Source organism: Biomphalaria glabrata, chromosome 10, assembly GCF_947242115.1.
Source record: "Biomphalaria glabrata chromosome 10, xgBioGlab47.1, whole genome shotgun sequence".
Classification (NCBI taxonomy): Eukaryota; Metazoa; Mollusca; class Gastropoda; family Planorbidae; genus Biomphalaria; species Biomphalaria glabrata.
The window spans coordinates 36,282,364-36,301,531 of NC_074720.1; the positions used below are offsets into that span (position 1 = coordinate 36,282,364).

The 19,168-nt window shown below is 37.0% G+C and overlaps 1 protein-coding gene across 2 annotated transcripts in view; it reads left to right on the forward strand.

The window, feature by feature from the left end:
- The window catches only part of LOC106066541 (glutamate receptor ionotropic, kainate 2-like), a 144,200-nt gene that overhangs the window by 84,115 nt on the left and 40,917 nt on the right, over positions 1-19,168 (forward strand). For both annotated transcript variants that reach the window (XM_056043314.1, XM_056043315.1), the window contains exons 4-6: positions 16,408-16,599; positions 17,537-17,711; positions 18,462-18,532. In XM_056043314.1, the coding sequence (XP_055899289.1) occupies positions 16,408-16,599; positions 17,537-17,711; positions 18,462-18,532 (438 nt within the window). The remainder of the gene's footprint in view (positions 1-16,407; positions 16,600-17,536; positions 17,712-18,461; positions 18,533-19,168) is intronic.

Here is a 19,168-nt window from a genome sequence, read left to right on the forward strand (position 1 = left end):
TGCCATAACCTTCGTCCTGCGGGAGGTTAGAGTTCAAGTAACCATCTTCAAATCTGAAGGAACATCCGAAACATTTAATATAGAATAAGTCAATAAATAGATAGGTAGATAAAGTCACTCAATATATTTAATAAGAAACTAAGGCGGCCATGACACTAAAATCTCACAAACTAGCAGACACTACAGTGTTACAAACTAGAATACAGTGTTACATATTAGCAGACTTCAGTGTTACAAACTAGAATACAGTGTTACGAATTATCAGACTTCAGACTACAGTGTTACAAACTAGAATACAGTGTTACAAATTATCAGACTTCAGACTACACTATTACAAACTAGAATATAGTGTTACAAACTAGCAGACTTCAGACTACAGTGTTACAAGCTAGAATACAGTGTTACAAACTAGAATACAGTGTTACAAATTATCAGACTTCAGACTACACTATTACAAACTAGAATATAGTGTTACAAACTAGCAGACTTCAGACTACAGTGTTACAAACTAGAATACAGTGTTACAAACTAGAATACAGTGTTACAAATTATCAGACTTCAGACTACACTATTACAAACTAGAATATAGTGTTACAAACTAGCAGACTTCAGACTACAGTGTTACAAACTAGAATACAGTGTTACAAACTAGAATACTGTGTTACAAACTAGCAGTTATGTTATTTGTAAGGAAACTTTGGCTAACTGTTAGTTTCAGATTTCCATCAGAAATCAAAGACTATTATATCCTAACCTAAGCCTCCTGCATGACAGCGGAGGAGGGGGGCGGATGACGGAAGACGTTAATCGAGCCTAGAACCATCTAGAGGACATACCACGTGACTAGAATCCCATCCTAAACTTATGAGCTAACAAAGTCAGACAACCTGTTTGATTTACCTTCTCGGACTACACCTCTTAAAGAATGTGTCCGTATATGAGATTTAGCTTGATAGTAAATACTTTGGCTAAATCAAAGGTATTTATCCTACCAGCTATAACAACGACCCGTGCTTACCAGAGATCGACTTTAAAACAAACAAAAAAATACATTTATTGCGTTCTCTATATATTCGCAATGAAAACACAACTCGTTGTCCAAAGGAAAAAATAAATAGGTTAACTAGCTACAGATGTGGCTGATAATATAGTTGTCAAGAATTCTGTGGAATTTCAAGAAAGATTTTTACTGCCACAGTGGCGTAGCTGGGGTGGGGGGGGGGAAGGAAGGGTAAAAATTCGAAAGTACACCCGGCCCCCACTTGAGGGTGGCCCCCAAATATGTGTCCGAATGTATTTCTTTTTTTTTTACATTAAATATTAAATATTACGCTTCTGCCTTGCAGTTATGGTATTCTCGTTTTTACATAACTTAGTGACCCTGTTGCATGTATTCCACTCAGATTAACTCTTTCCGTGCGGGATAATTTCTCAGGGAGTTACCTGAGTTTTATATTATTATGTTACATATTTATGAAGTACATTATCTCATGTCATGATGTCGACTGTCAAAACGCAGATTCCCCTGTAAAGGTCAAGCCACCATGCCCCCCCCCCCCCTTAAAAAGATCTCTAGTTACGCCACTGTACTGCCAGATCTACTTTAAATAAAAAATTATCAATTTTCTATATTGGAGATGGTTATGTATTATTCATACCAAAGTATTCTTTGAACAATTTGATTTGAATGTATTGGGTAGCCATGTTTAGTCTATTGACTCCATGCAGATATTCTTACTTAGCCCCCTTAGTTGGTTTATCCGTGTACACCACTAGTTCTTTCCCTTTGTTCATAATTGTTGCAATACATCCATTCAGTCGACATACAAACATTATTTTTTCACCTATTTTGATTTTTTTTTTTAAATTCTCTTAAATTGTATACATTATCTCCCTTCCCATTGAGTACTATACACCAGCAATGCAATGCAACGCCAAAGTTAATAAGCCAGATATAACAAATCTGAGGTAAACATTTAGTTAATAAAAGGCTCATACAGGAACCAGGGACGGATTTAGGCCAATTTGACCGATTTGCTCCAAAATAGGCCCCACGACTGGCAGGGCCCCGCAATTTACATTTAGCATATCACTCTCAGTCATGGCTCTTGCCACAGGCTTATAAAGATGTAGGACTCATACTTAGTGTATCGTACGATTGACGTCACTTTAACACTAACCTACTGGCGCCTGTTGCGTTTGAGTTGCTTCTAACGCATGTTGTGTAGCGAATGTTGCTTTAATGATGTAATTTATAGTATTATTTGTTATTCAAAAGAAAGTAGAAGAGGGGCCTCTCAAGCATCCATTAAATCGGGCCTCACAATTCGTAAGGCGGGCCCCAGACACACTAGCATATGGCCAGCGGTATTCATTCTGTTTCTAGTAAAGTTATTTGTTTTGATTTCCACCTACGCCGCTTTGTCTTGACGGCGGTCTTGGAGACCACTCAGTTTTCGTTTTATTCTACACCATATTTCTGTCATCCCATCGCATTGATTGTCCCGGGTTCGAACCCACCCCTCAGCCATCCCCATGACAACTGCAGGAAGTAATCATTTCAAATAGAACGTCTGAAATATACTGGTCATTGTTCGCGTCTTATTAAAAAAAAACCAACAACACCACCAGACTGAAGAAATATGACAGAAGCAGTGGCGTAGCAAGGTAACCATGGGCGCTGGTTCAAGAATATGATTGTTCCCTCCCTCCTTTTTTATAAGAAATTAGAATAGTGAGTATAATAAGATAGAAAACGACTTATCATATATATGCATGTAATTATCACTCTTATAAGTAGGCCTAATAGTGGCTTTATATTCAATTCAGTATCGACCTTTGGGGGTATTTTTAGTCAAGTGTGGTCGAGAGGCCAAGTGCGCTTGAACTTGGCTTGGCATGGCTACCTAGAAGGGGGCTCGAGGTTCGACACCCGACTCGGGCAGAGTTGTGTTTACTGAGCGCCTAAAGGCAGCACGGAAAACCAACTCCTAGATAACCCCCCCCCCCCCCAAATGGTCCACAATAGTGATTGGACCAAAGCGCTCTGAGCATGCTATAAGCATGAAAGTAGCGATATATAAAAGCAATAATAAAGAGACGGGGAACGATGAGCCCTAAAGCGCTCTGAATCTAAGTAGAACACAACAATACATCCATATCATGACATTGTAAATAAATCAATATTAGCTTGAGATTTCATCAATAATAATAATAATAATATCGATATCGCCGTACCACTGTCTCATAATTTAAGAAAAACTGAGATAGAAAAACAAAGAAAATATGGGAACCTAGGCTTGGAGATTAAGCGTCTATGGAAATTGTCCAAAATAACAATATACCCCATTGTTATATCAACCGAGGGGATAATAACAACTGACCTCACAGACACCTTCAAGGCCCTTAACATTCCTAGGAACATCTTCGTTGCCTGTCAGAGGGCGGTACTGCTGCAGACCTGCCACATCACCAGAAAATTCCTCAGTGGAAACTGTTAAAGAGACTACGATGAATTTTGTTTCTCTTTAGCGAAACTCGACCCTGGCAGCGCCAGAGAATGACTACTCGTTCATTTCTAACATAATAATAATAACAACAAAATAAAGGAACCTAGGCTCGGAGATTAGACGTTTATGGAAATTATCCAAATTTTCAATTTACGCCATTGTTATATCAACCGAAGGGATAATAACAACTGACCTCACAGACACCTTCAAGGCCCTTAACATTCCTAGGAATATCTTCGTTGCCTGTCAGAGGGCGGTACTGCTGCAGACCTGCCACATCACCAGAAAATTCCTTAGTGGAAACTGTTAAAGGGACTACAATGCATTATGTTTCTCTTTAACGAAACTCGACCTTGGCAAGGACAGAGAATGAATACTCGTTCGTTTCTAACATAATAATAATAATAATAATAACAATAATAAAAATAATAATAATAACAATAATAATAATAATAGTCCTTATTATCCTGAAAAAAACAACACTTTGTTACAATAGAACTGCCCTATATATCGCAAGGTCTGATAGGGTACTATATTGGAAAGATAGAGAAAGTCTAAACTAAACAAATTAAGATAAATATTCATTTTGTTTTAACCTATACCAAGTTCAGGATTTAGTCTCAGATTACGTTTTTGTTTTACATAAGGGAAAATATACAAATGAAGATAATGACTTCATAAAAATTTTTTTTTGCCGACCCACCTTGAATTTGATCAGCATATAATGAACTTAAATCGGATTAGAAAAAAAATACGCCTCCCAATAGCCTACAGTAAATAAGTTTATATGTAGAATTAATTCTTTTGAAATACTTAAATCATATTGAATTATGATTTTAAAAGGATGCCATCTTGACTGATATCATATTTATCAAGCATTGAAAATGTATTAACAATTGAAATGATATCAGAAGATGGTACTTAATGCAAAAGTCGTCTTTATTTGTAAAAAAAAAAAAAAACGATATTCAAACAAGATTACAAAGAGAGTTTGTGTTACACAAACTCAGAGGCGGCCCCCGTCCAAGTCGGATCCCTGTCGGATCTGCATATTCGCAAATAATATTCAAGAGGTGATTTAATTTTGATGGTCAAAAGTAATAATGTTTCAAAGATTCATTAGCCGTAAATTTAAATTTAAATTAAATAAAAAAAAGTAGATTAGTTTTAGTATATTAAAACATTGCAATATTGATCGAAACATTTGGAAATGAAAATCTACACTTTTTTTTTACACTTTAAGTTTAGAAATTGAAATTCTACATTTTAATCTAGTCTATTTTAGTCTTAACTAGATCTAGAGATTGTAGATCAAGACTCTAAAATAATTTTAATTAGAATATAAATCAAGATCTAGATATACTGTAATAAAAATCTAGATATACTTTAAAAAATCTAGATTAGATCTAAATCAAGATATCATTCCTTTTTTAAACGCGAGTCACATAACGAGGCTTAATAAACATTACTATACCGAGTTCTTTTTTCATTTCATTTAAAGAATTCATTCCATATGAAGGAAAAAAAAACACTACGTCACACGGCCTAGCTAGACTAAAAATCGTCTTCATCATTACGAGCCTTTTATCGAGTGTTCATAGACATTGGTGCACCGAGTGCGTTCTTTTAGCATTTCATTTAAAGAATTCATTCCATATGACGTCAAAGGAAAAAAAAACACTACGTCACACGGCCTAGCTAGACTAAAAATCGCCTTCATCATTACGAGCCATTTATCGAGTGTTCATAGACTTTGGTGCACCGAGTGCGTTCTTTTAGCATTTCATTTAAAGAATTCATTCCATATGACGTCAAAGGAAAAAAAAACACTACGTCACACGGCTTAGTTAGACTAAAATATGTTTTCATCAATACGAGCAATTTTCGAGGGTTAATAGACATTGGTGCACCGAGTGCGTTCTTTTAGCATTACATTTAAAGAGTCATTCATATGACGTCAAAGAAAAAAAATTCCATTACCTCACAATAGGCTAGTACCGGTACCATAAAAAAAATGTCTTTATTTACACGAGATATTTAACGAGGGTTCTTAGACATTGGTGCACTGAGTTCTAAAAGAATTTATTTAAAGAGGATCAAAGCCGCATTGTTTTTGCGTTTTGTCTGTCAGTCGTCTGTCCGTCATCTTGATATAAAAAAACAACAACTAAAAGTTATTAAAAATTGATTAAACTTTATTTTACGTTTCAAAACATCGCAATAATTTTTAGGTATGAACACAATTGAAAAGTTTATATAATAGATTGTTCCGGATGTTTGTATAAATAGTAAAAGAAAAAGAGAATTTCAGATAAATGTAATACCGTTAATTAAATTTTTTGGATGGTCTCGTATAAAAATTAGATGTACTACAGCCACGTGGAGAGATTTTCATACCTTACTTTGGTGTTTGGATTCTGTTTTCCTTAAAAATCGGAACATAATATTAACGATAATTAGATTTTTTAATGTTTTAGGTAGAAAGTTAAATGTACTGTAAGAGAGTAGTGAGTTAAAATATTTTTCATAAAAATCCGTAAAAACATTATTTCGTAAATGAGAAGATTATTTGTTTATTAATTAGAAGAGGGAGTTCAAACAATTATTTGGCGTTAGTAGATTTTTAAATAAATTCGGAAATTTCTGGCGACGATTTGTAAGAAACAAAATCCGGAACTTTCTTTATCGATTACAAAACTTCTATGTTATGTTTTACAAGAAAATTAAATGTCTAAAAAGTAATTTTCAGTAATCAATTCTAGTAAATTACTTTTTTTAAAAGCCTTATGCGATTTCAAACAATCATTAGGCATAATTCATGTTTTATAAAACAATATCCGGAACATTTTTACACTTAATGAAATATAAGTCAGTATAGAGATTATGATTTAGCATTAATATGCTATTTACATAAAAAACGGAACAACATATTATTGATAATGTGTTATTGCAACGTTTAAGCATGGAAATTGAATGTAATATAAATTAGAAGAGCAAACAAACATTTGTTGGCGTTGATTAGTTTTGCACAAAAAAATCCGGAACAATCAATTTTAGATACTTAAAACTATTGAGATGTTATGGGAGGAACATTAAAGGGTAAATCAGATTTTCAATAGCTTTTAGAGTTCTAGTTTTTTAAATCTAATCGTGACGGACAGACCGACCAACAGACAAAACGCACAAAAATAAGCTTCTTTTATTCGGATGGGGGCACTAAACAAAAAATAAATAAAATCTGATTTTTAAAAAAAGTTTAAGGAATTGGTTTAGCACCTGATCATGTTGCGACGTTACGCTACTGCACGAAAATCGCTGCATAAAAAGTTCATTTAAAAAAATGTGCGTGATATTTACATACAAAGTGCATTATTAGCCTTTATAAACAAACAGAAAGGTTTTCTTTTTAATTTTAGCAGCTAGTTGACCAGAAAAAACGTCTTTAACTATTATTTATATTTGTTGTAAACATTTCCTGTACATTTTAAAAATATATTTGACTTGGTGATACTGAAAATACACAAAAATTGTCCATCTTTGTTAGCATATTGTAACATTGCCTCCCTTACATTTACGTAATTGTTTTAGAATTGGTGTATTTTTATGAAAAAATCGCTTGCATAATTAATTTTATAAATTAAACGGTTTGCTTTTAGAAAACCAAAAGTAGCCGTTGCACCTAAACTTTTCAAGCCGCATTTAATGATGAAATAATATTTTTCATATCTCTTCTAGTTTTCGAGATCTGAGTGTGACAGACGGACAGACGGACAGACGGACATTTTGCACAAACCTAATAGCGGCTTTTTCCCCTTACGGGGGCCGCTAAAAAAGTGAATATGAAACTGCCATCTTGGATAAAGAGCAAGCATATCTGCATGAAAGTAACAACTTGAATAGTTTCTGTCAGCTACGCTATTCCTCTCTTCAATAACATATGCCAGATTTTTTTTTCTTTTATTATATACATAGATATGTGTCAAGCCATATCTTATTTTTTGTTTCCCGCTAACTTATCATATCTTGATAAACTCGGGTGGCATCCATATACAAAAGGCTTGCTTGTTGTATCTGTGTGTGAGTGAGTGAGAGAGAGAGAGAAGAGGGATAGAGAGAAAGGTGGAGAACAAATCAGAGACAAAACGATATCAACAAGCTCCATTTAAAGCGACTCCTTTGTATCAAAGCCCCCCCCCCCCCCAACTCTAACAAATGGGCCTGTTTGTTGCGTTCCAGTACAAAATAAACATGGGCGTACTTTAAAGACACGAACCTCGCGCGTTCCAACCTGCACTTTCAGTGTTTCCCAAATGTACCATCTTACATCTATTACGATCATTACTGGGCCTCTAGATTTACAGTCACGTGGAGTCAGACCAAAGTTGGTTCTGATGTTGGTTTAAACAAATGCAATCAAAAAGAATATACATCCTAGAAGTGCAAATTAAAAAAAAAAAAGATGCGCGTGCATGTCGGAAACAATCGTTCCGGAGACGTCACGTGACAAGATGGCGCCTAAAAAGAACGATTTTTGTGTGTGTTTAGTAAAAAAAAAAATGGTATCAACAGATTTCAATGAAGTTATGATAAAAAGTGACGAAAATACAAAAGTACATTTCATAATATGTGTTGTAATGACATAGGAAATGCAGTGGCGGAGATGCTCATACAATTTGGAGAGGTGCATCATACCTGTTTTAACATTTGCACCACAGGCCGCTCAGTAATCTATCAGGAATATCATTCTCTTGTGTGCAGATCTAAATGGAAATTATACATCACTTCCATTTATTTCAGGTAACAAGTAATGTCATGTAGCACTACAGCTTATTCCAGATAGTTTTTTATTTGATTTTAGGCAGCACTTCCCGTAAAAAAATACGACCCTGCTTCACGGTGGCGCCCGGTGGAAGAGGTCGTTGAAGGAAACGATTAGGCCCAATGAATAGCGAAACAAGACTCGCGTGGGACTTACCTAAGGAGTCCGATAGTATTTCAATAGCACTGTGCGGGGTTGTAAAGGATTTCCCTCGACCATGTCAACAATCCAGGTGCGCCCTTAAAAGGGCTGTCTCATAAATGGCTGCACGGTTAGCGTGGTTTAAAGAAGGAAAATGGCGAAGGTTCCCGATGTGCGAGTTTCTAGTCCGCAAGTCCGGAGCGTCCGAATCAATGAAAATGACAGTGCGAAAATAGACACTAGCAAGTGCCTCTTCCAGACAGAATACTTTGTTCAATCAGGCCGGCGAGAGGGAGCTCTTTTTCGCTTTTGTTGGCCTAGAGTTTCAAGACCCTATAGGCTCAACTCTACCTGACAGTTTCGAATTGGTAGCATTTCAACTAATTTCAGGTTGCGTCACAAGTATTGTTATTGTATGTCTCAAATATATATTTTTGGCAGTTTTCTCTAATGTCAAGTAGCACTGTCTGTAACTAGTGTCAAGGAGCATCACAACTGTGTCACAGAATTCTATAACTTATTTCAGGTTGTCTTTAAACACCAATGTCACTGTAACTAAATTTCGGGCGTCAATGCAGATATCGTTACGTATCTCTTTAATTAATGTAAGTTAGAACATCAGCTAATGTTTAGTTACAGCAGACCGAGTGACCGCCCTTGAAACCGAAATTCAACATTTGTGCTATTTCCATTATTTGAATCTACGATACTTCGATTCAGAAACAAAAGCTCTTCTAAACTTGGTAAATTAGTGGGGGGTTTTTTAAACTTATACCATTGATTTTACAAAATGTAAGTATTATAAGGATGGACTTCTTTAAACATTAAATTGATCGAATATCTCCACCAAGATTACATGTTTTTAAAGATGTGAACTTAACGCCACTATAAACTTACTAAATGGTCTCCTTTCGTCATTCCATCTGGACCGTCGGACATGAGTCCAGACACTTGAGACATCAATAATTTTCTAATGGCGTCTTTTTACAAAGCTTATATATATTTTATATTCACTCTGTCTGTCTGTCCGTCTGGGTTGAATCTTTACACATTATTTATCCCTATTCGCGTTCTTGGATTAGTTTATCATCCAGTAATGACCTCTGAGATACCTGTCTATCTGAAATTTAATCGTCGTTTTTGGTCATCTCATGTTTGCTACATAGCAGGAGCGTAGCGAGAGGGGGGGGGCAAGGTGGGGAAGAAGCCCCGGTGCACGTATCCCTCCCATTTCCAATGAATGCAATCATCTGTCATTTAAGAACCACAACATTACAGTTTTTGATAAATAGCAGGATTTAAATAGATCCTTGAAACACGAAAAGGAGGGGGGCGAGGTGGCCGTGTGGTCAAGCGCTTGGCTTCCAAACCTGAGGTCCTGAGTTCGAATCGTAGCGAAGACTGATTTTGAATTTCGGGAATTTCTAGTATGCCCCTGAGTCCACTCAATTCTAATGGTTACCTGACTTTAGTTGGGGAAAGTAAAGGCGATTGGATTGTTATGCTGGCTTCATGGCACCCTGCTCATTAACCACTGAAACACGATAAACATTAATAATAATTAAAAAAAATAAATATATAGAAATATAAAAGAAATATATCGAATCTGAAGCAGTTACAACTGCTTCAAGCATACATTTGTATTGCTAAAAATTTTTTTTGTCCTTTTCTTCCCAGTGTATCCCTTTTTTGTTGTTGTAGTTTTTTTTATATTATATAAGTTTTGTTGTTTTGTGTTATATCTATCTCTTTCTCCTAATCTGTAGTGCTGATGTCACTTAAACGGTGCAGCAGACTCAATCAATTAGACAAAACAGATGTGCTAGAAGACCATCAGATGAAGAGGGAAGAAACGCTTGCAAGAACACACAACAAAAAATGAAAAAAAATAAAACGCCAAAATCTGATGACGTCAATGGTCTATGAAGCACGTGATGCACACCAGAACGCGAATCTCGCGTGACATTCAAAACACCTTATAAATGATCTGCCCGAAATAACAATAGTGGTTATACAAACACGAGTAGTCTTAGGAACATATGCACGCCAAGGGAAATGACTGCGTTTATTTCAATCCACCCCCCACGCCATAATAAGAAAAAGAAAATGAGAAAGTAAAAATCAACAGCAAAGGTTTATTTATATATATATATCGACAACGAAAGAAGTATAAGATGTATCTACCTGCTTGTTTGTCATACAAAATATCAAGTGTCTTCGACCTAGAGACAGGTGTGCTCGTTTCATATTTGATAACGTAATTATGTGGGTCGCAATTTTAATGATTTGTACGGTAGGTATTTGACTGCCAGCGTGATCTTCCTGAGTTCGAGACCCAGCACTTTTTCTTAAGTTCGTTGATTATCCTACTCAGTAGAAAGTTGTAAAAACGACCTCGATTTCCAAGAAACAATTTCCACACACACACACACATAATTATGAATTTATAAAGTCACTGTTCACAAATATCCCCAAGTCATCGTCTAAATGTGGTTGATGCCTGTGGTTCTCAAGCTGTGTTCCGCGAAACATTATGACTGAATAGGTGTTCCACAAACTATCAGAGTAATACAATAGTAAGTCTAAGTGTGAATTGATTCCTAAGTAAATGCAAAAAAAAGAAAAAGAAAAACATCAGTCTGAACTTTGACCTGATCTAGATTCTGACTCTAATTTGAAACAAAGATCAACCATTAAATCAGTGATTCCCAAAGTGGTCTATATGGACCCCCAGGGGTCTACGAGGACTTCAAGGGGGTCTACGGAAGTGAACAAAATAAATTGGGGGTCTATGTTAGTGGATCTCATTGAAGCATGTCCATTCATGAAATTAACTCATACACACAATAATGGAATGTCATGATTATGTATTTCATATTCTTGTTTGTTGTTGTTGAGTCAATTTATGTAATACATATTAAATTTTAATTTGGTTCATTTTAATTTGAATTTCATTAATGAATGGCCTAGAAATAATAAAAAAATATTAACTTGAGTTTTTTTTTAAAAATGCAACTGGAAAACATGGCAAGGGTCTAGGAGACAAAAACGTTTGGGAACCACTGCATTAAATGATTTCTGGTCAAGTTTGACTGAAGTGTTCCACAAAATGTCCAACCAAGCTATCATTATGTGACTTCACTCCCCTTCAGCCAGTTAGTATGAAGCAGGATTCTCTTATGTTACATAAAATTCAGAGTCTAGATAAAGGCTTGACTCATCATTAGATACTACCATTGAACTTACCAAATAAAGTGCCCGATATCAAGAAGATGTGCCATTCTAGGACACCAGGCCATCAAAGGAACCAAATCGTAAATGTTTTAATCTGTATCTTATTGTAGCTTAATACTTAAATATTATTGTAAAATATAAATTGAGGATATAAATTGTGCTACGTAAGATCTACAGTGGGCACAATGAGTTAACGTTAATAATATAACGAATTACTATATTCCAACTTAGGAATAAATATTTATTGTCAATTCATGACAATGGTTCATGGATCTTAACGAGTGGACACCTACTGTAATATTAAAAACAAGAAATACCACTAAAACAAAGACAAATACAATTATAATGTTATCTAGTAGAGTGTGACCAAACTAAATATCAAACGACCAAATAGCGTCACTTTGTAAAATCGATAACAAGTAGTGCTCATGTCCAAATAGCGCCAATATTATTATCGTATTTTATCTTTTTAAATAAATATTTATCCCGTATTAAACTCTAATATTGTCAATATAAATAAACAAACATTACTGAACATAGTTTGTAATAGACAAAATGATAAATTATGTAAATTTTCCCCATATTGTTATTATTCCAAAAATGTGCTTGAAAAATATACAAGCATATTGACACCCAAAATAATGTCTTATCTTATATATTACAGAAGTTGTTTTTTTCCGAAACGAAGATAATATACGCCCTAAGCATTTAATGTGTCAATATAGTCAATGGCGTAAACTCTGCAAGTCGTTGGTTTTCCTGGAAGATTCAGGCAGCCCATTCCATTCTCTAATAGCACTTGGAAATAAGGAGCGCTTGTAGGAATATGTAATAGTTCCAAACAAGTTAGATTTACCAAACGTGCTGTCAGAGACAGCCACGTAACAGTGGCCAACAAGTCGTCTGTTAAATTAGACGCTTTAAGCATGCTTGCAGTTTTGCTTCGTACTCCAAAATTGTGTATTGAAGACTTCTGTTCTCATGGAGGATCTGCTGAAGAGAGTCTGGATGTGGATTTAAAATCAAGCAATGGAGGCCTAATGTAATGGGCGAATGACATGGAAAGACAATAGACAGAGGTTTGCTAGCTAAGCCGTTTATGCAACTGAGCCACACAGCCCACTGTGATGGATCACTTCAACTGAGCTATACAGCCCACTGTGATGGATCACTTCAACTGAGCCACACAGCCCACTGTGATGGATCACTTCAACTGAGCCACACAGCCCACTGTGATGGATCACTTCAACTAAGCTATACAGCCCACTTTGATGGATCACTTCAACTGAGCTACACAGCCCACTGTGATGGATCACTTCATCTGAGCCACACAGCCCACTGTGTTGAATCAGTTCAACTGAGCCACACAGCCCACTCTGATGGATCACTTCAACTGAGCCACACAGCCCACTGTGATGGATCACTTCAACTGAGCTACACAGCCCACTGTGATGGATCACTTCAACTGAGCTGCACAGGCCACTGTGATGAATCACTTCAACTGAGCCACACAGCCCACTGTGATGGATCACTTCAACTGAGCTACACAGCCCACTGTGATGGATCACTTCAACTGAGCCACACAGCCCACTGTGATGGATCACTTCAACTGAGCCAAACAGCCCACTGTGATGGATCACTTCAACTGAGCCACACAGCCCACTGTGATGGATCACCTCTGTTAGGGTTGTTGGAGGTTGGCTCCGCATGACGCTGTGTGGTCTGATCACACAATTTTCAGCTGCATCCTCAGCATAGTATTGTAGCTGGTATTGTCAAATTACAACAGTATAACTTGTATGTCAAAGGGAAAACAAGCCTTGTTTAATACCAAACGAATGAATGACAGAATCTCTCTTGTTTATGTTCACACCTATGTCTAAAGTCGGTCAAATACTGGTCCACTTGCCTTTTTTTCAAGCCTGTTCTGTTTACAATATACTCCCATGATGCTTGCGCCGCGTTGACTGATGGTCTCTATTCTGGAACTATAGCTTCTGCTACAACAAGGGCAGACAAATCCCTTGCTATTGTAGCCAGCCACCAAAGACGATTGTTTCCCTTTCTGTTTACCGTAAGGTTGAACAGACACATTTGTTGCATTGATCGACATACGGGGGACGTTTGGTGATCTAGGCTAAACAGACGCTGCACCCATCTATTTCAGAATCTTGGGGATTTCAATGTCTAAAATAATCTAGAACAGAAAAAACCCATTCAAATTTCTTGTACATTTACATGACATTAGTTAGATCTTACGAATATAACTAGAGAGATGAGTATGGAAAACATTTTTCTATCCAGCTTTAGTTAGAAATCGATCAATTTTTTTGAGGTACTTTGAATAGCTTTATTTAAACAAAGCATCTAGATAAAAAGGTGCCAAAATATACCAGAGAAAATTAAATCTTTCCTTAAGATAAAAGGAAAATATCATTTATCAAATATTTTTTAACATTGATTTCAAGGTCGGACGAAGTTTCAGAAAAACCTTCTTTGGAAAGGATTCTCAATATTGGAGGTTAATGTATAAGTATCTTACTAACATTTGCCAATCTAGTGAACAAAATACAGGAGTACTGACAAGTTATGTATTTAAAAAATGTACATCTAAAATGTCTGTGCACCTTTTCACACTGTAAAAATACATTCCCAAGTTCTAACGCTTATAATAAATCTTTTATATAATATGTACCTTTGGTAGGGGGCGCGGTGGCTGAGTTTTTAAGCGCTTTGCTTCCGAACCTGAGGTCCTGAGATCGAATCTCGGAGATAACTGGGATAATGGGTACTTGACTTTAGTTGGGGGGAAATAAAGAAGGTTGGTCGTTGTGCTGGCCAAATGACACCCTGCTCGTTAACCGTTGGCCAAAGAAACATATGACCTTAACATCATCTGCCCCATGGATCGCCAGGTCTGAAAAAGGAAGCAACCGGCCACGTTTACTTCATGTAATCATTAAAGCTGGGGGGGGGGGGACTCAGAGTCGCCCTGACGGTCCTGAATTTGAAAATCCCAGTCTTTACCAGGATTCGAACTCGAGACCCTCCGGAATCCAAGCGCATTACACCGCGCCCGTGGTTAGCTTCAGTATTTAAAAAGAATCTCCACTGTGAAATGAAGTCTTAAGGAAGTTGAGTTTGTCGCTGAGAAAAAAACGTTCACACTACAACTTAAACGAGAGACAGGTTGCATTGTTTTCTTGATTCCATTGATGAGTGCTCAACACTAGGTCTGGATGTCTGACGAGGAAATGACTTGAGGAAAGTGAGTAGACTCACCTCTGATGAGGCACAGATTGACTGTTTGTATTGGCATGTAACATTCATTGTTGGCACCACATGAGGCAAGAGTGCAATGTGGGTGGCTGGGATGCTTTTGTAATGGGAGGTTCGAACTCTATTGTTATCAGCATGGTATTGTGTGTGTTGTGTGTGTGTGTTGTTTGAGTGTGTGTATGTGTTGTGTTTCTTTTCTTTTGCAGATTTTTTTTCTTTCTAGCTCTCATTGTTTCTGTCCCTTAATCTGTGTCTCTCTACATTACAGTACTCGACTATCTATCTATCTATCTATCTATCTATCTATCTATCTATCTATCTATCTATCTATCTATCTATCTATCTATCTATCTATCTATCTATCTATCTATCTATCTATCTATCTGTCTGTCTGTCTGTCTGTCTGTCTGTCTGTAAATCTATCTATCTGTCTGTCTGTCTGTAAATCTATCTATCTGTCTGTCTGTCTGTCAATGAAATGAAACATCCAGCAATCTTTCCATCTCTCTTTCTCTGGAACCCCCATTTTCTTGTCTCATACCCTGTGTAATGTAATTTCTCCGAGATTGGTGTCAAAAGTCCAATTTTTTTATAACATCACCGACAAACACACACACATATGTTTTTATTGTAAGTCAGAGAACTCTAGTATGACTTTTAACTTACCCACTCTCTCCCCTGCCCTCCTCTCTCCCGCTACCTAAAATCTGACTTTTTTTTTCGGCTTTTTAATTTAATATTTGATATACCCTATGTCATTTGTCAACTGTAACCCTTACACACACACACACACACTTTCACACTCTTTCACACACTCTTCGGCCCTATATTATTACACTGACAGCTACTTACTTTTTTAGCATCCGATTGATCGACGCCTCATTTTACACTTTTAAACTTGTACATTATATATATGATATATATATATCTGCTTTGGTTAGTTTGACCTTTTCTATTTGCATCCTCTAAACATAAGACAAGGAATGTAAGGTATTAGACACACCCACAAACATATCAGTTTCAGGCCTTGAAGGAAAACATGCATTTTCCGAAGGCCCCAATTGAATACTGTAGTCTCTATTCTAGTTTCCCACACTACCGTACATTTATTTTGGTTTTCTGTCTTCTAAATATAAATGGGAATATCAATTTCTTTTTAGTTAGTCGACAATAATTATAAAAGTGATGCAACGATGTATACTAGTAGTAGTCCTCGAAAAACTACGTGTCTGTGCCCCATGAGCCATACATTAAAAAATGTATGTAGTTTTGAGCTTTTTTGTTTTCTTATAAAACATTTTAAACAATTTGTAGAGTAGCGGTGGCTGTGTGTGTGGGTTTAGGATATTAATAATAACTTCAGCCCATAAGAAAGCAATGTCAAAACAACATTTTTAATTTACCACATTGTCTACATCCCAACAGCTGTGGTCGGAGTCCGGCCGGAGAGTGCAGCCAGGCTCTACTCCGACATCGCCGAGATACTGTTGAGCGAGGAGAACCCCAAAGACCTTGCCAGCTCCCAGGCGACTTCCGAAAACTATTGCAAGCTGGTCTTTACGCCACTCGTTTATGACAAGAGCACCGCTGACAGTTTCTACACTAGTCTCATGAGAGGTAAACCATCCATTGAGAACGCTTTTAACACATTTTTTTTTCTAAAACACCCCCCACCCCTCAATTTTTTTTTTCACTGCTTCAGGTGTCTTTTTCTGCATGTTGAGTATCCAGGTGGCCAAGAGATATTCATTATACCGTGTCAGTGAACTGGGTACGGCTTTACGCCTCGCCGACACTTAATCATCGGTTGATGTTGAAAGGATGAAAAATGAAAGTTGAGAAGATCAGCTTTACATGTCCTTAAAATGATTGTAAATGTCCTAGATGACGAGACATGTTGTTTTCACTTGTGCCAACAATACTAGGGTTGAGGCGTGACTAACGAGGCTTTACATTTCTAATGTAAATAAGACTAATGTAAATAAGACGAATGTAAATAAGACGAATGTAAATAAGACTACGAACTATTTCGAGATTTGAGTTCATCATTAATTCCTTTGAGTTCCTCGTGGAACAAAGGGCCTCAAAAAGTAAAGTTCCCATTTCAGACCTTGCCAATCTATAAGGTAGATATAGGTTAAGTCATATGTTTCTGTGGCTCAAGGTTAAAGAGGGTGTCATGTGGCCGCACAACGACTAACCACCTTTATTATTCCCCAATTTATGTCAGGTACCCATTAGAGCTAAGTTGCCTCAGAGGCGTCCAAAGATCCCGAAATCAAAATTTCCAGTCTTTATTACGATTCGAACCCGGGACTACTGGTTCGGACGCTAAGCGCCTTACCGCTCAGCCACCGCGCCTCCTATTTAAAGAGTCAGGGGACTAGGTGAAAAGGGTTTAAACTCGGGACGTTTGAGAGGAAAGATGAAAACTCTGACCGCATGACCAATCTGCTAAAACTGTGCGCTGGATTGGGTGCTTGGAGACAATGACATGCGAATGCATTTAATAACCTACAGGGACCAGATCTAATTGTTTGGTGTGTTTCCTCAGCCAGGGATAATTTTAACGACGGCAACGTGTCGGTGGCTATCGGCCCTTATATGGAGGTGTTCACGTCTACGGATTACGTCATCACCAAGCAGACACACATCCTGACGTCAGCGGCTGGACAGAATGCCGGGATGATGGACCCGGATCGCGTGGTCTCGATCTTGCCAGAACCAAGGTTTGTGTGTCTGTGTGTCTGAAGCTTTGTCGGGTGTCCATTCACTCCTATTAATGTGTCTATTGTTCTTCCATGTCCACTCCCCTAACCTCATCTCGCTACCTTTCTCTTGTCCTTTCTCTCCATCTTTTTTCCTTTTACTCTTTCTCCATTTCTCTCTTTCCCTCTCTGCCTCCCTCTCGCTGTCCACCTATCTGTCCTCTTTCTTTTTCACTCTCCTTTTCTCTCTCCTCCTCTCTCTTTCCCTCTTTATCTTTCTTCCTCCCTTTATCTACCCCTCTCTATCTCCCTTATCTTTTCCAACTTCTCTCCTTTTCTCTCTCTCTCCCCTCTCTCTCTCTCTCTTGCATTTTCTGACTCCTCTTTTTATAAAAACTCTTTTTCTTTGTACCAATGCAGACGTTTTTTTTTAGAATGTTTTGTTGTTTTTTTTGTACATCGTTGAAGAGTTCCATTATTAGTTGCCCAAAGTATCATTCAACTCAATTCCACTATTTTCCAGACACCTAAACTCTAGAAATTTACAAGAAACTTAATGTTACATACCCAATACCAGAAACATATCTTAACGGCTAAGCAGTGAAATTGATGTTTTATAGTGTCTGTTATATATATTTTGTATTCAAAAATAAATGTTAGTCCAGATTAAGAATATTTTCAATTATAACTTAATGCTTATCTGTTAGATATATAAATGTAAATATATTTTTCCATACAAAATCTAATTTGTTGTTTGTTTATTATTTGTAGCTCTTTGTCCAGTGTTATAGCAGCGACTGTAAGAGAATTAAAATGGAAAGATGTCGCCTTCCTGGCCCAAGGTCAGTTTGGACTGAGCTTTCAAAAATGATGTCTTTATTTGACTAGTAAATACAAAAACTCTTATAGATCTTCAAACTTTCTCTCTCTCTCTCTCTCTCTCTCTCTCTCTCTATTTCTTTCTCTCTCTAACTGTCTCTTTCTCAGACACACACACACACACACTTACACACACTCACACACACAAGAGATAGAGACAGACAGAGACAGACAGACACACTCATACACAGAGAGACCACTGACAAACACACATGCACAAAGAGACACACACAGACACACAAACAGACAGAATAAACCTAGTCAAATATATTTAGCTTCTTGATAAAGGTAGTTGACTCTTGTGCTGGCCACAAGCAAACGCTTTTAAAGACCAGCTCACGCGCCATTTTAAACTAACTTACAAAGAGTAAAGCACCTGAAAGAGATAGCAGAAGATTTCTTACAAAGGCCGTGAGATACACATTTTAAACCAAAAGGACATCTACAACAAAAGACACGCTACTGTTACATCAGATCTGTGGCCGTCTCCTCTCCATTAAGGCTAGAGTAGGAAGATTGTAAAACACACGCAGCACTGGTTGTGTGTCTATGTGTGCTTTGCGTATATGTTATAGGTTTGCATCTATATTGCTATTGTT